A 24,823-nucleotide genomic window follows, 5' to 3' on the forward strand; every position below is an offset into this window, starting at 1 on the left:
GGTCCTCCCGCTTCCCAGCCTGCCTCCGCCCGCCTGAATGGGGCAGACGCAAGATGGCGGCGAACGCGAACTCGGCCGGCGGCGGCGGCCTCTCGCTCTTCGAGTGCCCCAGCTGGTGAGCGGGACGGGGCCGAGGGGGCGGCGCCGCGGCCGGGGCTGGCGCGGGCGGGCGGGTGTGGGGAGCCCGGGGCGGGCCGGGCCGCGGGCCGGCGGCGGCTGACGGATGCGGGGATGGGGCCGCCGGCCCGGGCCCGAGCTCCCTCGTTCTGCAGAGGCGGTCGCGGGCAGCGGCGGCCGCGCCGGGCCTGTCAGCGGTCCCGGCGGGGCGGCTCTGCGGCCATCAGCGGCCCTCACCCGCGGCTCGGCGCTGTGGAGGTGCTGCGCCTCCTCCCCAGGGTCCGAGCGGCGCTCGCGGGGTGTGCTATGTGTGCAGCACGAGAAATCTGCCAGCTTGAAACCAGCCTTTTTGTTGGTTTTGCGTTGTGTTGAATTAAGAAGCCAGGGTAAAGCGATGAGCTGGAGATGCAGCCTTAGGAACGTGAATTTTGCTGATTTTAGATTCGTAGGAAAGGCTCCGCTGGAAGGGACCTCTGGGAATCATCTGGTCCGGCCTTCTTCTGAAAACAGGGCCTTAGGTGAGGCTGTCTGGGGCCCTGTTTTGCTTAGCACTTCTGAATAGATGACTAATAATAGGTCTCTGCTGTGCCATCTCCTTCAGGTGCCGCATCGCTGATTATTCAGGGGATGTGTGTAGTTTTAGTTTAAGTCACATAGAAAGTGACACGACGTTAAAGCTGAAAACTCAAGGGCTTATATACTTGTACAAGCTAGGCACATATACCTGTTCATGATTGCAGTCTTTAATTGCATAGTCATCTGGATTTTACTACGTCTCCTACTTTGTGGTGCTTGATGGCAGTGCTTAATCCATAGATGCTTAGTGAATGTGCTTTCAAATTTTTACACGCTCTATAAGTGCCTGCTTCCGTTAGTACAGTCATTTAAATTTTAAATAAAAAGTATACTGAATGTGTACAATATCAAGTATCTGTGTGAGGCAAGATGGCTGTAAAATAGTGATGTGATAGAGTTAGATAAAAACAAAAAAAAATGTTCAGTATGTTCTGGATGTTCAACTTGAAATTTGAAACATAGTTTTGTTTTTTTTTCCTTAGCATTTTTATACAATAGTGTTCACAACTTAGATTATATTTGGTGGTAAATCTGAACAATTTCTGCCTCTGAAAGCCATAGATTGAACAGCTGGAACAGTATAGCTTGCTAAATACCTCGTTTCAGTCACTTGTAAGCTATTGCAGAAGAATTCCTAAATAAATACCATCTGGAGGGCAGGACTATATAGACTATAACTGTGAGGGCCTCTTCAGCTGCGTACTTTCTAACTTCCGCTACAAACAGGACAGGGTCTTACAGACAGACGGCTTTCTTCATTGTGCTGGTGCTGACCTTACTTGTTTTTGAAGCACAATCCATTGCACTGAATACTAAAGCAATGAGATGGGAGTCAGGAATATGATCCAAGCTGGAGTTTTCACGCCCAGAAGAAAGGAGGTCATGGTCAGGCACTGAACTGTTCAGGCCTGTTTCTTTCTGACAATTCCAAGCTTTTTGGTGATTATTTTCTTGCAATCTGTATGTTCTTTTACCATAATTTCCTAAAGTACTTCATAGGTAAACCAGAGCTCCTATGTGTATGCTCTCTTTGTGCATTCTAAGGGAGCTCTTTATTTTTCTTACTCCTCTATTGTATAGGTGCAAATTGTAATATTTTAGGTACTGAGTTAGTAAAAGCTGTATGTTTACACAAGGATACTTAAAAGGCATACCTGATACAGTTTGATCTTACTCAAATTGTCATGCAAAAGTGTGACAAAGCGAAAGATTCCTTTTTGTGGGAAAAAAAAGTTTTGCTTAACGCTTGTTTTGAAACAGGTAAGTTGTTTCATAAACCTAAAAATAATAATAATCTGGATCAGGAAAGCAATACAGATAGCTACCAGTACAAGTGTGTTTGTTTTCTGCTAAAAGTACAGGCAACTCAAAATGGAAAATATTAGGCAGTCATGGCTAGTGGTATTCTACTGTCTCATCCACTAGGAGGGAGGAGCTCTTCTCGCTTGTTCGATTTATTTACTTATGGTTTATTTTTCTTTTCTGGAAAGAGAGTAGAATATATTTATTGTTAAAGCTTTATGTGACTTCCCTTGGCATCTACTGCATTACAGATTCTCACAATTTGAAAGTAGTTATTTCCTCCAGGGCAAACCAACAAGCACACAGATGTGACATTGAATAAGTGATGGGTCTTTCATAGCTAGGATTCTCTAGAGTGAAAATAGCTTGCAGTAGTAGGCTTGGAGCAGTGGTATCATTATTTGAAGCTCTGACTTCCAGAAAATCTCAGTGTATACATAAGCTGCATGAGCATTGAAAAATCTTTTGTCTAGGTAGCAGCATAGATCTTAGCAGAGAGAGATATAACCATCGAGTTAAAGGGGATCTTCGTGGTGAGGAGCAGCTTCTTCTGCAGTGAGTTCTTTTCAATCTAATTAACCTACACTAAAATCAAAATCATAGACTTTACCTATCTATTTGTTTTCCTGCCTCCAACTGTAACTGCCGTGGGGACTGTGAACACCCATCATAAGAGAAATATATCTTAAACATAATTAGAAGTAGTTTTTTTCTTGTCTTTAAGTTATTGACCATGCTTTTGATGTCTGCTCTCATTGTTTTATCTGTTCTCTCCTAACGTGGATAATGTTTTAGTATCCAGTTTCCAGAGAAGACTGAAAGGTTTTATTGGCTTAAATGTTGGACTTGGAATTAGTTCTCATGCTGGTATGGGTTACTTCTTCATAGTTCATAACATACTCTTTCTTACATTTTTTTTAAAGTATTATTTCCAATTATATTAAAGTATTTCTTTTATATTAAAGTATTACATATTTTAAAGTATTATTTCCAACTAGGTTTTTTACTTATGCATGTACTGTAATTCTTCCATATGCATTAGTAAAGACGTAGACTATACGTTTTAAAATTGGAATGAAGTTGTTATAAAGATGTTGAAAATGCTTTTTGTGGATTAAATTTAGGCATATCATGAGATTAGAAAATGTCCTTATAAAACAATTACTTATCCTGGCTTTACTAACACACTAGCATACCTTCTGAGGTACCTCTAACGAGTAACAGTAGTTTATATCAGATATAAATGATCCGGGTCCACTTTTGATGAGAGTATCATGATTTAAATGGTTATTGTCCATCTCTCCTTTTCTCCTGGTTTAACCTTCATTTGGGATCAGGAATCTCTCCTTACTTTGTCTGGACAAACCAGTAGTTGGGGTTTCAGGCCTGTTCTAGAATGTATATACATATAAAATACTATGTCTTAAAAGTAACAGTGGCATCTCTTCAGTTCTCTGAGCTAAGAACAGGCTGTTCTTGGAAATTATTTTACACAGATCCCTGGACAGGGCGTGCTCTAGAGTTCTGGAAATTCTACCTTGTCCTTGAAGTTGGTCATGATGATGTGCATGGTAGTCACCTAGGCCAACGTTTTAGGAATTGGCTAAATTAGGCTTCTGAGTCCACATTTAGAAACCTAAATAATTGACCTGATTTTAAACTAACACGATAAGGACATAGACAGGACAACTTTAATCTTAACAGCTAAAACTCAAAATTTCTCGTTAGGCTGGATAGGATTTGATTTCAGTGAGGCTGCTCAGTTTCAGCTGGGTATAGGTGTTGTAACCCTGCTAGTATGTCAACACTGAACCCTAGAGTTGTTGAAAAGTTACTGTCAGCTCATTTGTTTGACTTCAGTTCCATTATTTGGCATTTCTTAGTTAGCATCACATCCCAAAGCATTAGTGGCTTTGTCCACTTTTTCTGAAATGTTTCATTTCTTGTTGCCCCTTCCCTGGTTAAGCTCAGCCTAGACTAGTCTTCATCTTCTTGACTGTCCATACCTACTTCTTCCATTACTGTATGGTTCTGCAGTAGCTGGTTTGCCATCAAGGGCAGAGATCATCTATAAAAATCCCTCAGAGTCATCCTGGCATAACACAGAGCATAACACAGTGCCTCTGGAGCATGAGGCGAAGAAACTGAAGAAAAACATTGTTTAGTTTCTAATACAGAAAAACTGGTGACAAGTGTAGTCAACATAAAGATGTCAGAGTACTATCCAGTCCTTTTGGTATAATTCAGTGTAATTTGAACATGAGAACAATAAAAATAAGAGAAAATACAGAAGTGTAGGGTGGACAGTAGAATCACAGAATATCTTAAGGTGGAAGGGACCCAGCAAGATTATTGAGTCTCACTCCTTGTCCAACACAGGACCACCCAAAAATCAAACCTTATCTCAGAGCATTGTCCAAATGCTACCTGAACTCAACGGCAGGCTCAGTGGCATGACCATGTCCCTGGGGAGCCTGTGCCTGTGTTCAGTCCCTCTCTCGGTGAAGAGCCCTTTCCTGATATCCAGCCTGACCCTCCTATGTCCCAGCTCCATGCCGTCCCCTTGGGTCCTGTCGCTGTCCCCACAGAGCAGAGCTCAGCGCCTGCCCCTCCGCTCCCCTCACGAGGGAGCTGCAGGCCGCTATGAGGCCTCCCCTCAGCCTGCTCTGCTCTGGGCTGAACAAACCAAGAGACCTCAGCCACTCCTCATGTGTCTTGCCTTCTAGACCCTTCACCGTCTTCATAGCCCTCCTTTGGATGCTCTCTAATGGTTTTATGTCCTTATACTGTGGTGCCCAGAACTGCACACAGTGCTCGAAGTGAGGCCGCAACAGCACAGAGCAGTACGATCCCTTCCCTCAACCGGCTAGCAGTACTGTTCCTGATGCACCCCAGGGTATGGTTGGCTCTTTTGACTGCCAGAGCATGCTGATGACAGGTGCAGAATCCAGCACTTGCTCTTGTTAAACTTCATACACTGCTGTTTGCCCAGATCTCTAACTGCCTAAATTAGGAATCTCTAAAAGCCAGAAACTTAATATTCAGAAATAAAAGGATAAAGTGCAAGTACATAGGTTAATCACAGAGTGACTGTCATTGACTAGTAACATCATTGTTCATAAATAGATAAATAAAAAGACTAGTACTCCACTTGATGTGTAGTAGTATGTATCTCTGTAAAGAGTCTTAAAACACTGCTGTTTTAAGAAGGTACTTATGAAAAAGTGTCTTTTCTGTTAACTGCATTTAGGAAAGCTCTGTTTGGATTGAAATAGGTGCAATGTCCCAATTCATAAATGGAAAATGGAGATCTTACTGAGACAGAACAGAGCTCCAGTTGCCCCGTAAATAGAAACAATGCTGGTGTTCACTGGCTTCATATTTTGAAAGAGGGACAAGAGGGATGGTATTGGCAATTTAAAAAAAAAACAACAAAAAAAAAAAAACCACAGCTAAAGGACAAGAACAATAAACAAATTTAGTATGGAAATGAAAAAAATTGATGAAAAAATAAGATAGAAATGAAACTATCCAAGTAAGAAGGCTTTTGAACAACTGTCTGGTAAGCATAGTGGTTACAGCAAGATGGCCAGCCAGAGCAGTGGCTAGCCTTGCTGATATTTTAAGTCCTTTCTTTTCTTCCTCTGATTGCTACAGGGAAGTTCTCACTCAAAAAATGTAGGTATAGTTTTATCAAATAATTGTTCAATTGTTGCTCACTACTTAATGAATGAACATGAATTTCTGTTTAATTCAGTGTAGTTCAAATTGAATTTTTGATGCCATGAAACAGTATCACAGAATGGCCAAGGTTGGAAGGGACCTCTGGAGATCACCTGGTCCACCCCCACTGCTGAGCAGGATCACCTCGAGCACCTTGCACAGGATGGCATCCAGGCGGGTTTTGATTATCTCCCGAGAAGACTCCACAACCTCTCTGGGCAACCCGTCCCAGTGCCCCCTCATATTGAGCCAGAACCTCCTGGGCTTCAGTTTGTGCCTCTTGTCCTGTCGCTGGGCACAACTGAAAGGAGACCAGCTCCATCCTCTTGACACCCTCCCCTCAGATATTTATACACACTGATGAGCTCTCCCCTCAGTCTCCTCTTTTCCAGGCTAAACAGGCCCAGATCTCTCAGCCTGTCCTCATTCAACAGGTGCTCCAGTCCTCTCATCATCTCCATAGCCCTCCTCTGAACTCGCTCCAGTAGCTCTATTTCCCTCTGGTACTGGGGAGCCCAGAACTGGGCACAATGCTCCACGTGTGGCCTCAGTCAGGCCGAGCAGAGAGGCAGAATCCCCTCCCCTGGCCTGCTGGCAACACTTCCGAATGCAGCCCAGCATCCCCTCAGCCTTCTTGGCCACAAGGGCACATCACTGGCTCATGGTCAGCCTGCTGGCCAGCAGGACTCCCAGGTTCTCCTTTGCAGAGCTGCTCTCCAGCAGGTCACCTCCAGCCTATACTGGTGCTTGAGGTTATTCCTCCCTGTGTGCAGGGCCCTGCACTTGCCCCTGTTGAACCTCAGGAGGTTCCTCTTGGCCTAACCCTCCATCCTGTCAAGGTCCCTCTGAACGCAGCACAGCCCTCTGGGGTATCAACCACTCCTCCCAGCTTTCTGTCATCAAACCTTTAGTTCTCACTAATAGCATATTTATGGTTTTGCTCTCAGGAATTAAATTCTGTGTATGATTTCCAAATTTCCCTGTATTCCATAGAGACTTTATTTCTGTATAAGTAACCAAGGGAACCATAGTGAACCGGTAAAATCTTTTACTGCATGTAACTGTGCATTGTAACAAGCAAATAAAGTGCCAAGGTGAAGTGGGGCAAATACTTTGAATCATAGAATGGCTTGGGTTGGAAGGGACCTTAAAGATCACCTAGTGCCAACCCCCTGCCATAGGCAGGGATGCCACCCACCAGACCAGGTTGCCCAGGACCTCACGTGGTTCTCGTGGGCCCACGTCTCAAGCTTGTCCAGGTCCCCTTGGATGACATCCCTTCCTTCTACTGACACAGGAAAGGTCATCAAGTTCAAACTTGAAGGATTTTTTAACTGAATTTCTTATAGCTGAAAGTTTGGCAAGAAACATTTTAATGCTTCTAAGAATAGAGGAAACCGTAAATGTTTCTTAGCAACCTGTATTATTGAAAGTTGAAAAGCCCTAACCGTTATATTTCTTCCAGACTGAATGAGGTTGGATCAGGATTACTGGTCAGCTCTTTTGGCAACCCTCTTCATCCAATTTGGGAGAAACCATTATGTGTGAGCTGAAATAATTACCCAAAATGTATTGGCCTTAACTTTGTTATAGCACCTCTTTGTGTTAAGTCACCTAACCAAGTTACAGTGCTAGCTTGGTCTCAACATCTGTGGTGTTTTTGTCAAGCTTTGAGAAAGGCAATTGACTTATTTCTGTTGCTGATACACAAGATCACTAACATCAGCCTGTGTTTTTATAAGAGGGGGGTCTTTATTCTGATTTCTTTCCATGGGAAAGAGCTTAAGAATGGTAGTACTAATTAAAAGCATCAGCCAAGATGGCTTCCTGTTATGATAGTGACCAATAACTTAGGCACAAGCCCTGTCTATTCTGACCTCTTGACTACACTCTTGGCTTTCGGCTACCAGAAGTTAAGGATTTTGTGAGCTGAATACTGTGTCTGGATGGTCGTGTTCAACAACTAACACCAGACCTAATCTCCGCAAATGTTCTAATTTTCCTTTGTTATCTTACAGTTTAACTCCACAACATCAAGTGACAGTGCTTTCTGCACTGTTTTCAAATTCAAGTCTCCTTGTTTCCTGTGTTTCAAGAAATAATAAATACGCTAGCTTTGTAGCATTCATTAAGAGGACTAAGAGAATAAATACTTGTGTGTTGTTTGTTTTTTTTCTCCCCTGAAGAGAGGTAGTCCTGTTTATTTTTTCCCCCTTGTGCAAGACCTGGTTATTGTTCTTGTTCCCTTCTCTACAGGGTAACAAGAGCTTTCAAGATTGGAAAATGTTTTATTTCTGTAGTTTATACCTTGTGATGTCTTTTGTTTTTTGTCAGCTGTTGAGGAGTGTTCTTCTGATTCTTTCTGAACAAAGTCATGATGGCTCCAGGTCTTTCCTGAGTGGCAATAAGGAATTTGGAGGTCATAGTTGCATATGTATGATTGAGGTGGTCTTCCTCTGTTGCATGTATAAGCAGTCAAGAGTACTCTTTCTTCCTACTCTTTCCCCCCAGAGAGTCTTCTGAAGCAGTTGTTCTGTATCACAGGATTTATTTGCAGTATTGTAGTACAATTTGAGTTTCTTACATAGTGGTTTTCATAAGTGATTTTTCTCATTTGTTCATTGGCTCCCTTTTTTCCAGACTGCATAAAAACATCACAGAGCCCTGACTTTTGATCATTTACATTCCCTTGTGGATTACTGTGTCCTTTCCCTGTCACACCTCAGTTTTCCTAAGACCATTTGATAATTTTGTCAAAAGCTTTTTAAAAATGATGGTCTACTACACCAATACCATTGTTGACGTCGTCTTAGTTGTCTCCAGCAATTCTGGTACACTGAGATATTACTTGCCTCTTCAAAATTCAAGAATGTGATTTCTTTCTCGTATTGTTTTTAAGTATTATCTCAAAGATAGAAGAAGCTGTACTACAGATGGCTAGCTTAGGCTTCTCTGTGGTCTGGAAAAGGAACAACTGAAGGATACGTTGGATGTCTTGAATAGTGTACAGAAAATCTGTAGAAGACAAGTATTTGCTGTCCTTTTCAGAATAACCAGGGGTTGTAAGATGAAATTAGTAGTAGATTTGTGGCCAAGAAGTGGAGATGGTACTTTAGCTCTTTGTAGGTGATCTGTGAAACCATTTGTGTAAGATTCTGTGAATGCTTTAAGTTTACAGAGGTTCACAGAGCAATTTATGTGGATACCTGTGTGTATAGATGCCAGCTCAAGGAATCTCGTGGCTGCTAACTGTTGGAAACCAGGAAAGTATTGCTGTTTGAGGCATCCCATATTGGTTACTGGAGGTGATTTTCTTTTGCAAAAGGTTCTATACTCTTTGTCACTTTGGTCTGCCCAACACAATTCCATAGGAATGCAAGAGATAGAGTTCTTAATGTTTATCATACAGAAACAGCAATGGACTCTTGATAGCACTCTTGTTTTACAGAGAAGTGGTCTAAAGGAACTTGAATATAGTATTTTTGGACTACTGTGTAAGTAGTACACATCTTTTGTGTGTTTTTGAAGAGAATAATTCTAAGGAAAGTTCACCTTGCGGTGTTGGAAAAAAATATATAAAAGATTCCATTAATCCATTTGGGAATATTTTGAGTGTGAAGGCAGTCCATTTTGTAACTCCCCATCTATTCTACAGGTAGTGAATAACATGCACTTTTGTTTCATTGTCTGTTGGTAACATTTTTAGTGTCATTTCTCTGCTCATTTGTCATAGTCCATGAATATATGCACTCCCTCTTGCAGGAAGCCAAATGATTTGGCTGGTAAGTATCATGTTTTTTCAACATGCCATATTCATAACTCCTTCTCATGATACTCATCTAAGTAGAAAAGAAGCCACTTCAGTGCTTGGTTGTATTGTCCCAAACTAAGATGCTCCTTCAGCATGGTAGTTGTCTTGGCATTATTACAGATGCTGAAAGGAGCAGAATATGTGTAATTCAAAGCAAGAATTGCCCTTCTTTAAAACAAGAAAAATGCTTCCCTGGCATTGGAAGAACTATCATGCCCCATGTATGGTCACATATCTCCAAATGAAAATATTGTTGAATATTGGAGTACAGATTAGATGACTGTTGTGGTCAGACTGCTAGTCAATTCCTGTGTCTGCTAGATCCTTTTTGTAATGTTTTCTATCTATTTCCCAGTCAGAATCTGAATTTACTGTTTGTAGTTTCCACATTGCCCATGAAATATGTTTTAAAATTAGTATCATTGGTTGATGCCTTAATTTATCTGAGAGCTGAGGGTATTTTAAGCAATAGATTGCTGAACTCTTAAGTGTAGAAGACTGATACTTGGAGTCTCTTAGGATATTTCGCTAAATATCTGGGTTTTGCATTTAATTACTCCTTTTTACAAATTGCCATAAATTCTCATTTACTGACACTTACTTGAGTTCCTTGTACTCATTTTCAGTGAAGAAAAATTCTAGTGTAGGGTGTCCTCTTAGCTCTGATCAAGACAATTAATTTAATGATACTGTCATATTCTCCTTTCCAATCAGCTGTGCTAATTCGGTGGAAGGCTCCTCTTCTTCCAAGTAAGCTTTGGAAGATCCAGTCTAAGTATATTTTGTTTCAGTTCAAATTATTAAATTAATGGTCAGTAACAGTCCATTTGCAGGTCTGATTTTAAGGTCATATGCAGAATGCTGGCCTGTAGAGAGTAGAAGGTGCTCAGGCAGTGGGGATTGTGATATGCGATCCGAAAAGTACAGAACAACCTCTTCTCTGTCAAACACAAGCACTGCTGATGATAACTTGTGAAGTGAGATCACTTGTCTCATAGCAGTGCTAAGCCAGGCTGCTCATACCTGCTCTATGGAGATAAGATTCTGTAGACCTCAAGTAACTTCTCCATCATTCACAACAGTGTAGGAAGAATAATTTAGTGGATATCTTAACACATCGGTCAGTAGGAGAAAGAGAACGTTTTTGTATCGAAAATGAGAGAGGGAAGACTGTTCTCTAGACTGTTCTCTTCTAATCAGCACAGTACCAACTTTCTAATAAACTTTCTTCCAGTAGATTTTTGCAAGTGGTTTCTTTTCAGTGTTTTACCTCCTTGTTCCATTAGATTGGGGGTCTGACAGGGCAGAGCATATGAGGGTTGTTGATACTTCCAGATAGAGCTGTTAATACTGATACTCAGTGACTGCAATTAATTAGTTTAGAACATAGAACTTTTTTTTTTATTAAGGTTTTTACAGGAATCAAACTTCAGCAACCTTAGAGTGACATTGATCTAGTCTTTTCTAAAGGGCTTTTCTTACCAGAAGTGATTTCTGTGAGTTTGATTTGGTAGTATGCCAATTGGTGTTTACTGCCTTAACTGTGTTCAGTCTTTTATAGGCACAGGTAGAGAGGGAAGTTTACTGTCTGCAAAGGATTCTCATTCCATAAGAAACCAGAGAATGGATAAATTTTTAAAGCGTCTTAATTCACAGCTGAGGACAACATCTTCCTCTGTTGCTGCTAGGCTTTTTTTACGAGTTCAAAAGTAAAGGTGAAGGTAAAAGCAGATTTAAAACAGTGACATTTTTCATGATTCTACAGGTAGGTTGAGGATGTCGCTAAAATCTTTTTTTTAAGACATGCTGACCCTTGAAGAACCAGGAAGAGCTCACTGAAGAGGGGGAAGCAGAGGCAAGACTGAGTAAGGGGACTTGTTTGTAGAGGTAATTTGCTGGAAGGCTTACTGATTTTTAAAGGAGGTGTGACAGCTTTTCTATCATTCAAGTAAGGCAGGCTTTGCAAAAATTATCAAGGGGTGTTATATTGCAGAGTAACTAGAACTTGGCAATTTCAGTGGAATGGAGAAAAACAAGTTTGCCAGTGCTGGAGGGAAAAAGAAGAGACACTGAGAAGTGGACCTGAGGAGTAAATCTGTGAATGAAATCTGTCTTACAATGAAAAATGAGAGCTGAGACCTTAGAGCAGCACAGGGAGAAAGAGCGCGTTGCCTGGCTATGTGGTCCTACAGGAATATTTAAGAGGAGATGGTCCCCTAGCTGTATTTGAGTGCTTGGCAGACTCAATCTTTGTAAAACTAAACATCCACGTAGTGTAGCTTCACTGGGGGCATTTTTACTTGCTGGTCTTTCCCCACACTGCCAGAATCCCATTCCTAGGAGATAGTCACCATTTTAGCAGACTGCCCTTGGAACCTTGATTTGTCTGCTTAGGGCAACAAAGATGGTAAAGTGTCTAGAGGGGAAGACATATGAGGAGCAGTTGAAGTCACTTGGATTGTCCAGCCTGGTGAAGAGGAGACTGAGGGGAGACCTCACCGTGGTCTACAGCTTCCTCACAAAGAGGAGCGGAGGGGCAGGCACTGCTCTCTGGTGACCAGCAAAAGGACCCAGGGAACAGCTTGAAACTGCAACAGGGGTGGTTCAGGCTGGATATCAGGTAAAGGTTCTTCACTAGATCACAGGGGTGATCAAGCACTGGAACAGGCTCCTCAGGGAAGTGGTCACAGCACTGAGTCTGCCAGAGCTCAAGAAGCATTTTGCCAACACGCAAACACACAGTCTGATTTTTCGAGTGGTCCTTTGGGGACTCAAGAGTTGGACTCAATGATCCTTGTGGGTCCCTTCCAACTCAGTCTATGATTAGACACTTTTCCATGCTGCTGTTTGTTTTTCGTCCAAAAGAATAAGAAAGTACCAGCTATATCCATCTTTGATATCTTATTTTGGTACAAAAACTTGTGAAAGTCCAACTGGCATTTTCAGGAAGGGCCAGGGAGAGATCTAAGCAGGCTGGTATAATGGATTTGAAGCAAGAATGAAAAACACATGTGCAATACTTGAGAAAGAAACGAAATAGGAATAATAGAGGACCGTGTTCATGTATGAAGTTATCTAGGAGAGCATTGGTGTAGTAACCAACTGACACAGAATAGACCTTCAAAACGCCCCAGGAACAGAAACATCTATATTTAACCTCTTCAAACAACTTTCAGGGGACCTTTCTTCTGCAACCATGTTGAGAATGTCACTGCCCATTGTCACCATTCTCTTGGCTTGTGTGCAGTAAGAAAAGCAGTAAATGGGAATGTGATCTCTGTGGTTCTTCTGAAGGGCAGCAATGCAGCTGAGAACTGGGTCATCGCTATTTCATAGAAAGCCTAATGCAGCGACAGAGACAAGCAGCAGTGATATTATCAGTAAAGCAGTACTACAAATACAGATTTTTTTAAAGAAAAAGATTGTTTGCTCTGAGCAGTCAAAGATCTTGTGTTGTGAAGGGCAGCATATCAATACCACAGGCATGTCATGACCACAGAATGCCAAGCGTGTTTCTGATGCTGCTAATGCTTTTGTGTTCAGATATGTGTTGGCATTGCTTTGCTGTGCATTGTCGAGTCCTATATGCCTCTGTGCTCCCTTTGCCCAGGTGGAAATAAAGCTGACAGGAAAATCTGCTTCCCAGGGTGAGGAGGGATAGAGCCGGAGGGATGGGGGAACTTAGCTGTTTGTGTTTGAGAATTTGGTGGAGAAAGACTGTACAGTTGTAGGATAAGTGTCTCTTTGCTGTCTAATGCTGTGGTCTCTTCCATGCTACCTGTGTTGGTAGGAAAGGTTGATTACAGGATGAGCATGAAAGAACACCAGCCATTGGCCAACGTTTTTCTATATTGTTACTAATATGCATGAAGCCCCCTTTAGGCTTGTGGTCGTTACCATTTCTAGAGATGAGCATGGTAGAAGTTTCAGCTCCTCTCCACAGCTAAGGGATCTACTGCTTTGAAGGTAACATGAGCAAATGGAGCCTTCAAGCAAGTCCTTAAGTGGACAGGTACATTCTGTCCTCTTCTCTAGTTGTCGGGACCTTCCTGTTGGGAGGTGCTCTGTTAATTTTGTAAATTAGCTATTTTTTGGCTGGAGAAGTAAAGCTTGAAATACTTCGTGTTCTGTTAGTTTAAATCATACCGTAAAAATACATGGTTTGTTTGTAGTCAGAAGGAATCTGCAGGGAGGAAAAAGACAATCTTTGGTAATTTCATATTTTTCCTAAAATAAATCTGCTTCCTTTTGTTTAGTCAGTAGATCTAATACAGTATTAGCTCTAATACTGATAAACCTTTTACCAAATATTGTGATGTTATATTTAACTTCCTTTGTTTTCCAGGGCAGGAAAACCTCCACCTGGCTTACATCTGGATGTAGTCAAAGGAGACAAACTCATTGAGGTATGAAAGTAGATGTTGTATGAGCTCGGTATATCATATATGTAGGCACTAACAGTAGAAAATTTTCCAATGTTTTCCACACTTAGAAGTATTTCCCTTCTCTCTGATGTTTGTTATTTTCAAATCACTGTTACGTTCTGAAACTTCTGAATGAAGTGGAAGTGTTTTCCTTTGCCTGTATTGTCTCTACCTATGCAGTGCTTTTATCAGTTATCTTCCTATTAGATGCAATGTTTGAAGGGATACAAAACTGCAGTGTTCAGCTTTGAAACAATGATAATTTGATCTCTGAATACTAACCCTGTCCTAGTAAGAGAGGAAAAAACAAAACGTTTGTGAGGGAACTCAGTAGTTGGCAGAGGCTTACTGCTTCCAAACTTAATTTTGGACTAAAGTTGCCATTTTGTTTCCTACAATATACTTGTATATGTAGTATCAGACTGGAGCCAGAAGGCACATTGTCTTAGGAATTTCAGGAGCAGGAACTCAAATAACATGGGGAAAGAGATCTCAAATAGAAAAGACTAAGAATAAAAGTTCATGTTATGCTCTAGTCTGAGGTACTCATCTGGTCAGTTCACTTTTTTATGTTGTTTTACAGTAAGGTTAACTAGACATCCCGTATTTTGCACGATTGTTGCCCTGTCCTATAGCATGAAATACAGCATGATCTTCATCCCGTGCTCTAGATCTAAGTGAACACAGATGTGAACAATTTTTATTACTGCAAAGGAGTCTTTCTCCTCTATTTTGTGTCGTCTTAGCTCTCCCTGTTGAGTCATATTATTGGTGTTGTACTGATTGACATTCAGATTTTTCAAAAGGAGATCTTTCAATCAAAAGTAATAAATTAAAACAAGGCAGCAGGGGGAGGGGAAGCTTATACCTTTGGTGACAGAGAGGATGCAAGCCAGTGACCCTACTGTAGTCATTAAGAGACTTCTAACCTTTGATTGACTGAAAAAGACAAAAGTTTCTGGATTACAGAAGCTTACAAAGTTGAGTTAACCCTTATGAGCAGAAGTTTGGAAAATTAAGAGCTCAACGTTAGATGAAGGACTTAAGGAACCCCATCCCTGGAGGTGTTCTAGGCTGGGTTGGATGGGGTCTTGGCCAACCTGATCTAGTGGGTGGCATCCCTGCCCATGGCAGGGGGCTTGGAACTAAGGTGATCTTTAAGGTCCCTTCCAACACAAGCCATTCTATGACTCTGTGAACTTTCTGTCTTTCCTGGTTTGTGCTGTATGCTACCACAGGAGCATCAGAAAGTAGCGAGTATTCCTCCTAGTGTCTAGCAGAGAAATTTCCTCTTTAAAATTTGATGAAGAGAGCATAATATGCTCTGCAAAGGTAAGTGGAGATCTTGCAAATAACCTTGTATTTTTCCAGGCCAGAAACCACTAAAATGATTATTTTTAGTGAAATAGTCCATAACTGCTCATTTTACAGATTGTTTTGAGAGAGTACTCCTAGTCCAAATTTGAAGACACAGACAATTGGCAAAGCTAGCCTTGACCTATGAGAGATCTTTGCTCGGCCTTAGTTTGAAAGCAGAGTCACAGAATTGTAGGGGTTGGAAGGAACCTTGAGAGATCATCAGGTCCAGCCCCCCTGCTAAAGCAGGTTCCTTTGAGCAGGCTGCCCAGCTAGATACTAACACATTTATCACATCTTCACAGTACTTCATTAGATGATACAAGACATGAATGAGTTGGCTCCTACCAGCCACTTGGACTGCATTGTAGCTATCCCTCTCCAGCTCTTCCTATGGCTTTCAACCCCATTGCATTTTCTGTTTTCAGCCCCACTGCATTTTCTGTTTTCAAACCATGGCCTGTGTCTTCAGCTTCTCATGGTACTGTTATAGGTTCAGAAACATTTTTAGAAGTTCGAGAGCTGTATTAGGGCTGCTTCTCAGCTCAGCCTTCCGACTGCCATCCTACCAGTAGCACCTGGGGTAAGGGTTGTATTTGGGATAAGGTTTTCCACTTTTCCTTTCAGGCCATGTAATGAGATAGTGAGCAAAGCCTACAAAGTTTGTTTGTTTGTTTGTTTTCTGGCATGTGGCAGGTGGCCAAACATAATGCAGTCTTCCCACCTTCGAGACTTACTCTATGAGACCGGCTTTTTCTTACCATGTTTCTTTCGGATTTTGGAGAATGGAGAGCTTTAGGATGAAAGAGTTTATATGGAGCTCTCTGCTAAATTCATCCATAAAGGCTACCATGGGAGACCCGGCTGGGAATGAAAAAAGGCAACAGAATGCTATATGGATCCTGAGCATGCATCGTTGCTTTTGACAATGGACAAACAAATTCAGTGTTGATAAACTGGCAGTCCTGGTGTCCTCAGAATCTGAGAAGGGGTAGTTAGGCTGTGTGGACCAAAGCTTTTGGATCTACAGAAGGCCCAAGTTGGCTTTGTAAGCCTGGCGTCTCCTTCTGTATTGGGGGAAAAAAAAAGTGATACAACAAACATCCAAATTCCTTTTTCCTGCCATCAACTCTCTTGATAACCTAAAGGAGTTCTTTTGCCATTCCAAAGCGTAGTGTTAGCAGCCATTGCTAGTCTGCTATCCAAGTACTCTGAGGTTCACTGGGGAATGTAATAGCACAGAGATAAGGAATGACTGTAGAGTTTGTATTTTATCTCCTTAGTATCTGATGTTGGTTATCAGTGTCAAAGCATCTCAGTGAGGTACAGTTTGACTGCCATACAGTGTGTACCAGTGTGTCTGTTGTAATCACCATAACTGAGAACTTAAGTCAGCAGCTATACATAATGTACTGTGTATACGTATGGGAACTCTTCAACAGATGAGCATAATTTGGATCTGATACATCTGTTTCTGGTTTGGGTTTGGGATGTGTGGTAAATGGTTTTACTGTTCTTTATCTTTCATAGTAGGCAGTAGTAACCAACTAAGAACATCCTTAAATCTTTGTGATTATTGTGCACTTGATACTAACCGAGCCATCTGTATCCCAGGTCTTGTATAGAGGTCTGAGGTATACTTTGTGATTGCTGGGTCTGAAAAGTGCAACATTAAAACAAACCATGAAGTGTTTAAGCTCAGTGTATAAAGGATGACACTGGGTTATAGCTCAGAGGCACAAAAATTGTAAGAAACATTATACTGAAGTAAAGCCAATAAAATGATTTTTGCTATTGGTGATTTGTTGCAACATTTCAAATTTATGAATTTGTTTCAATCTTCGCAAAATGTCTTGAAACGCTGTTTAATGAGTGTAGGTTCCACAGGTGGAACCGAGCTTGGCAAGGGATGCAAAGACTAACAAGAAGGGATTCTATAGGTACATTGCTCAGAAAAGAAAGGCCAAGGAGAGTTTTCCCCCACTGATGGATGAGAAGGGAGAACTGTAGGAACAGACATGGAGAAGGTTGAGGTACTCAACAACTTCTTTGCCTCAACCTTCACTACCAGCAGGCTTCCCAAGTCTTTTGTTCCCCTGAACCTGTAGATGGGGGCTGGGGAAGCAAAGTCCCACCCACTGTACGCAAAGAGTGGGTCCAAGACCACCTGATGAAACTGAACAAGCACAAGTCTATGAGCCCTGATGGCATGCATCCCAGGGTTCTGAAGGAATTGGCTGATGCAGTTGCCAAGACTCTCTCCGTCATATTTGAAAAGTCCTGGCAGTCAGGCGAACTCCCTGGTGACTGGAAAAAGGGAAACGTTGCTCCCATTTTTAAAAAGGGTAGAAAAGTGGAGCCAGGGAATTACAGACTGGTGAGCACCACCTCTGTGCCTGGCAAGATCATGGAAAAGATCCTCCTGGAAGCAACGTCAAGGCACATGCAACACAAAGAGGTGATCTGAGACAGCCAGTGTGGCTTCACCAAGGGTAAATCATGCCTGAGCAATCTGGTGGCCTTGTGTGATGGAGTGACTGCATCAGTTGACAAGGGAAGACTGATTGATGTCATCTACCTGGACTTCTGTAAGGCCTTTGACACGGTCCCACATGACATCCTGATCTCCAGACTGGAGAGATGGATTTGATGGGTCAACCATTCAGTGGACAAGGAGTTGGCTTGAAGGTCGCACCCAGGGAGTTTTGGTCAGTGGCTCCTCAGGTGGAGGCTGATGACAAGTGTTGCCCCTCAGGAGCCTTTCCTGGGACTGGTACTGTTTAATATCTTGATCAGGCTATTGAAACGTTGCGTGGGCTTTGGTGAATGTTTCAGAAAAGCAGGAGAAACCATCTGTTAACAAATACCTAATGGATTGCCAGCTTTTGATTTGTGCAGCTGGAAGTGTCACAGGTCAAATTAAGCTCTTGCAATGCAATGAGGAAGATGGCTGCACTGCTTAGGTACTTCAGCATTTAGGCATAAGGAGTTCCTTTTAGTAAAGTATGTTAGTAGGAATATGTTGTATACACCATAGAACAGTGTCAACATGTTCCTTTGGTTTTCTTAGGTGTTTTACATGACTGATATTACAGTATGCAAGATCTTCCTTGAAGAAGAGATTAGAACTAGGATGAATTTTAAGAAGAAAGTCTAAAAATTAATAGTTTGCTTGAATAGGCCAGCATGGATTCATATGACAGAACATCTTTAGTTTTACATCTTTATAATAAAGGTCTTAAATCTATATGCCCATTTCTGTTTTGAAATTTTATAATTTTGATGTTCTATATTGGACTAGAGATCATTTAGCATAGATTCCTGGTTTCAACAAGGCCCGAGATCATCTGCCTCAAGTGACACGTAAAAATCATTGGGAGTGGATGTGGGAGAGAACCTGCTGTAGCGAGATACTCATACTTCCTGCCAGACTGTCTTACATTAGCTGTTAAAGAAGGGAATAACTGGGTATCTTCCATATTCAGCTGCTTCAATTTTTAGAAGATGTGAGTTTCTATATTGAACAATCTCAGGAAAAACTGAAATATTGATCAAGTGTTGATGCTTTCCTTTGAATTTGCTCTCTTTATTCATGGTCTTGAACTTTTTCAGGAAGATCCAAAAGATTATAGGAGTCTAATATGTTCTTCTGTTTGATATTCTACCTCAGAAGCTCATAATTGATGAGAAGAAATACTATCTCTTTGGGAGAAATCCTGATCTGTGTGATTTTACCATTGACCACCAGTCTTGCTCTCGGGTCCATGCTGCCTTGGTCTATCACAAACATCTCAAGAGGGTTTTCCTCATAGATCTAAACAGCAGTAAGTAACATGACATATAACCAGACAGAAGTACTATGTTTCAGTGCTTAAACATCTTTGAATGAGACATTCCTTTTCTTCGTTATTGTTGTTTACACTGTGTGGCTAGATGGCGGTAATCTAAATTAGCACCTTAGTGAACGATTGGCAATGGTTAGGAGCAATAGAATGAATGCTCCAGTCAACTTACTTCTGCTTCACTTGGTGTTGAAAACAGTATTTCTAGACTCTTAGGAGTCTTCCTTTCAAGAGAGAGGAAGAAAGTGACTTGAACTTCATTTTGCAATTATAATGAAGCTTTCTGTTCTGAGGGCAGTTTCCAAGAACTAAAACCTGACATACTGAGGGAATGATTCCAGACATGGTCCATTGAGACCTGCAAGAATCCAGAAACTAAATGATGTTTATTTTCATGATTTTCTATGGGCTGATGTAAGTTATCTTAGTTTGTGAGATATCAGGTAAAACATACTTAATAACTAATGTTTTCAGCAGTATTTCAGTGACTTGTATTTCATGGCAATCATGTACAGCTTCTGAACATCTCAAGTCATAAACTTGAATACTGTGAGCTCAAGCAGATGACTTACAGACTCTTCCATTCTGATGTTTTTTTCAGCACATGGCACATTCTTGGGTCATATCCGTTTGGAAGCTCACAAACCCCAGCAGATACCCATTGACTCCACAGTTTCATTTGGTGCTTCTACACGGGCATATACTCTGCGAGAGAAGCCTCAGACACTGCCATCAGCAGTTAAAGGAGATGAGAAAATGGGCGGTGAAGATGAAGAGCTCAAGGGTTTGCTGGGCCTGCCAGAAGAGGAGACAGAACTTGATGTGAGTGTGATGTTACATTGTACCAAGATGGTATATCCATCTAAACAAATGGCATTCCCTACTTGTTTGCTTGGTTCAGGTTCTTAATTTCTTGTTCTTGAATATATCTTCTGGCAGAAGACACCTCAGACTATACACAAATCATCTCGTTCTACCACAATAAGCCTGTTTTCATGCTGCTTTCCAGAATCAGTGCCCTAATCCTACTATTCCAATTATCTTTTTGCAAAAGGTTGCAGAGAGCTCCCTTGTCTCTCTCCAGTTAGCATTGCCCTAGGTCAGGGGTGATTTCCCCTGTTATTTGGTGATTTCCCCAAATAACAGTGAATGCAGCCCTGTTTCCTACAGTTAGCCAGTGGAGTGGAAAAGCAGTTTGCATAATGGTCCAAATCCTCTGTTCCAGCAGAGTCAGCTAGAGCAGGTTGCTGAAGACCATGGTCAGTTGGGTTTTGAATATCTTCACAGACAAGATTCCCAAGCCTTTCTGGGTGATCTGTTCCAGCACTGAAACACTTTTTCTTCCTAGCAGTCTAAAGTTGAAGCTACAGTGGGTACAACCAGTGATTAACACAGACTTCATACACTAGGCGCTTAAACTGTTTCTTCTTCACATTTTTTTTTATTAGAACCTGACAGAGTTTAATACAGCCCACAACAAAAGAATTTCCACGCTAACCATAGAGGAAGGAAACTTGGATATTCAGAGACCAAAGAGAAAACGAAAGAATTCCAGAGTGACGTTCAGTGATGATGATGAAATCATCAATCCTGGTAAGTAGTTGGCTTTACTCTCTAGTTCGTGACTGTAAATACCCTCTTTCGGGTGTTCACATAGAGATTCATCATGGCTGTAAACAGATAAGGAGAACAGAAATTTGACAGTGAATATTTGAGAATATTCTGCTATTTCAGAGAAGCTGTCATGTCCTACTTAAGCCTGTGACTTCTACCTTTTTCATCTCCCTGCCTTGTACAGCAGCGGCTTTTAACCCAGAACTCCATTCTGTCTGAACAGTGTAAATAGACTGTCCATCCCCATCCCCAGAGCACTTCTGCATTTTCCTTAGTGGAAGTGCATTTTCCTTAATAGAATAACTGATAGAATAGAATAACTGATGAACCCACCTTGAGACAAAACCACTAGGTGTCCCCACCCATACACTTATCTCCTCTTTTTGTTTAAGCATGCTTGTGTTTACTGAGGGCTATTAGAGTGCTGGCTTTTAGAAGAGAAGGTCCATGTATCAATTCTTCATATAGGCTGCTTTAGTTGACAGATGTTTTATCTTTTTCTGTGTTGTTACTGAAAGCTTCACTGTTCTTGCCTTTACAGAGGATGTGGACCCGTCTGTTGGGCGTTTCAGGAACATGGTACAGACAGCAGTAGTGCCTGTTAAGGTACATAGTAACTTTTAACTCTCTATTTGATCCATTATTACATTGATGAACTCAACATGTGGATTACACCTTAGAAACATAATGCCCTACTGTGGGAAATATTTTATTGTTAAGGAGAAGTATTACAAATTTATATTTATATTTATTTATTTATATATATATGTATAGAAAAGCAATTTGACCACTTTCCTTAAAGTCCATCTTTAGCTCCTTTCTTTAACACATGGGATCAATGGCATTTTTTTTCCTTCCCCAAAGAACCACTTTCCAAAAATTCAGTATGGTAGTTCTAGACATCAGTTAAAATTGTGGGAAGTATGGAAAACAAAAAGGGAAAAATGAGAGATTATTTGGTTGAACAGTGTAAATGCTAAAGATTTCATAAGGTTGTTTACTAGAACTAGCAGGGTTAAGATTTCCCCCAAGATAAGTATGTTGCCAGTACAATATTTAATTTGAATACTCTAGGAAGATATGAAAACTTCCACTCATTTCTTTATTTCAAGTGGCTATTTGAGGTGCATTTTGGGAGGAAAATGGCATTGGCATCCAGTTTAAATAGCTTGCTTATTTCGTATATTTTGAATAATTCTCTAAATACTTTCCTCCGCAGAAAAAGCGACTGGACAATCCAGGCTCACTGACCACAGATGATTCTGCATCACGGCGTATGCAAAACTTTCCCTACAGTGGAGGATTATATGGTGGCTTACCTCCAACTCACAATGAGGCGGGTTCCCAATCACATGGCGTCCATGGGACAGCACTCATTGGTGGTCTGCCAATGCCCTACCCCAATCTTGCCCCGGATGTGGACTTGACTCCTGTTGTACCCTCAACAGTTAACATGAACCCAGCTCCAAATCCTGCTGTCTTTAATCCTGAAGCTGTGAATGAACCCAAGAAGAAGAAATATGCAAAGGAGGCATGGCCGGGCAAGAAGCCAACCCCTTCCCTACTGATCTGAGTTAGATTTTGTTGAGGGAGGGTGGGAGTTATGAACTCCACAAACTGTTTGTGTGTAGTATTGTCCTTTTGAAATTTTAATGTCCTAACCAGATGTAATATGGAGATTGGAGAAGTGAAATAATTCTTTAAAGATCTATCTTCAAACATTTTTATATCTGTTAAAAAAAAAAAAAAAAAAAAAAACAACACAAAAAAACAACAACAACAAAGCAATATAGCTACCATCTCCCTTTGAACCAAAATATCTGGCAGCCTTTTCTTAGCCTCTGTCCCCTGAGGTCTTTACTCTGAATTTTGATCCATAAGTCGAAGGGGCAGAATCACACAATTTAATTATCATTTATGGCATGACCCTGCAAATGAGTGTATTTAGGTGTCGTGCTTACTATGAGTAATGTTGTTCCTGCTGGGCTTGCTTATAGCAGGTCAGCTGTATCAGAAGTAAATGTTTGTGGGGCCAGGCCTTTCAGAAATCCCACTGGTCTGAGTTCTAAAACTTGCAAAATACAGGCTAGCTTTTATTTGTACCTTTTCAAAACCCTACCAATGTGAGGCATTTTTTTTTCTCCTAGTTCGGCTGCAGCTTGTTTTAATTTCCACCTAAGACACTACAACATCCTATGAGTTGATGGGTACCTGGAGTTGAGATTGACAAGGAATAGATGGACTTCCTTAGTTGTGGAGTCCAGTGTTGCACGATGGAGTGCCGTGTAGATGGATAAAGGGGTACACGCATGGATGGATCCGAGCTTGTGTTGGTACTAATGGCAGCATACAAGCATGGCAAGTCTAGGTACGTTTGACTGTTGGATAGACACTACCTACAGCATACAAATAATAATTGACAAAGTAGTGATAACTTAAGGTGGAGTTAACATAGGGGAATACACTTTTTTTTAAACTTGGTGGCCCTTTTAACTTAAATAATTTTGCTTTTATTTACAAATGGAACTTGTGTGCTTAGAGTACATGAGATATGACAAGGCACACATGCAAATGAGCAGCCATAGTGTCAGAGGATTCATATGTGTAACAACTAAAACTGCAATCTACACACTATTTTGGTTTTTGGCTGCTAGTAACAGTGGGTAGGAATCAAGTGCTACCTAAAGCTAGAATATGAATTCCTAGTAGAGGGTCTGCCTCACCTTGAATAAAAGAAGCACACAAGTTGGTTTCATGGCATTACTTTTTTTTTTTTTTTTTTTTTTGACTACTTAATCATTTTCTCCCATTGAATAAAATGAGAAATGTGATTTGGACTATTGCTTTACCCCATCAAATCCACAGTTTCAGATTTCAAAATCTGATTCAAACGTATTCAGACCCTATGACTTTATAAAAGGTAAGGCCAGAGCCCTTTCTTTCTTAGGTTTATTTTAATTTTTTTTTTTTACATTGCATAATGCAGTTCAGCTACATAGTCATATTCCTTTGTTTGGGGGAATCCTCCAGGAAATGTGTACTAAAATGGCAGTAGTATATCCAGCTGTTCATTAATGTGTACAGTACTGTAGCTACCTGGCTATGTAGAGTTGTGAAAATATGATGGTTGCTGGAACAGTGCTGTTTTATAATGCATCTGCTGTGCTGTAGGCACTAGACCTGTTTTGAACAGATGCTCCGAAATCAGTGCAACTTCTGCATCTGCAGAGTGATTGCTTCTATCATGGTATTGAGGTAAAAAAGAGCTAGTAGCTACCCTGTTCCCAAGAGTGATGCCTTTAGAAACTGGCTTGTTCCTCTCCATGCCTTCATATCTAGCTCAAACTGTTACATGAATGAATGTGGTAACTTCTTCATGATATAGTTATGCCACTCTGTGCATAGTTGCTATTAAAAATGACTCAGTCCTGTTACGTTCTTCTTTCAAACACTCCATACTCTCAAAACCTTTCTCACTTTAATTTTTAGTTTTGCTTCTTTACAGGATGTAGTTTTCTTTTTCCAGACAGTCAGTTTTATGAAGGCAACTCTTTACGGTAAGACTAGTTAGAGCAAGTAAAAGTTGAACAGGTCGTCTTTTTTCTCTTCTTTTCTTTTTTTTTTTTTTTTTATTGGGGTTTGGTAGGGTTTTTTGTTTGTTTATTTTGCAAGTGGCTCTTTGCAAGAACTTTCTTGAAAAGGGAAGCTTTACTGAAAATTGTTTTTTAAAGCTCTTCTCCTCTCTGGGTTTTTACAAGCTCTCATTATTTCAGAGCTTAGAGGCCATAGCTGGCCAGTACAGGAGGGGACAGTATAACATCAAGGGGCTTTGTACAGAAGTTTGTACACTTGTGTAATATGTAATAGGCGTTTTCACACTTTCTGTTGAGCTTTTTACCTGTAACCTTTACTATGTTGTAAATTAAACGCAAATTTTGCCAGTTTGGAGAGTATAGTGTGTTCATTCCCAATCTACACTTCTGCGGTAGACACTGCATTGTCTTGTGGCCTGTTAAAGGATTTCTGCTATTGCAAAATGCAACTGTCACTGAAGGGCT

The 24,823-nt window shown here is 41.0% G+C and overlaps 1 protein-coding gene across 1 annotated transcript; it reads left to right on the top strand.

Moving 5' to 3' along the window:
- On the top strand, positions 1–24,823 carry PPP1R8 (protein phosphatase 1 regulatory subunit 8). The gene is made up of 7 exons (XM_082777471.1): positions 1–115; positions 13,875–13,935; positions 18,980–19,133; positions 19,753–19,973; positions 20,600–20,744; positions 21,307–21,371; positions 21,985–24,823. Exons 1-7 carry the CDS (start codon positions 54–56, stop codon positions 22,336–22,338), a joined length of 1,062 nt encoding a protein of 353 aa, XP_082633597.1. The 5' UTR covers positions 1–53; the 3' UTR covers positions 22,339–24,823.

The sequence above is a fragment of the Aythya marila genome, assembly GCF_965140915.1.
Source record: "Aythya marila genome assembly, chromosome: 22".
NCBI lineage: Eukaryota > Metazoa > Chordata > Aves > Anseriformes > Anatidae > Aythya > Aythya marila.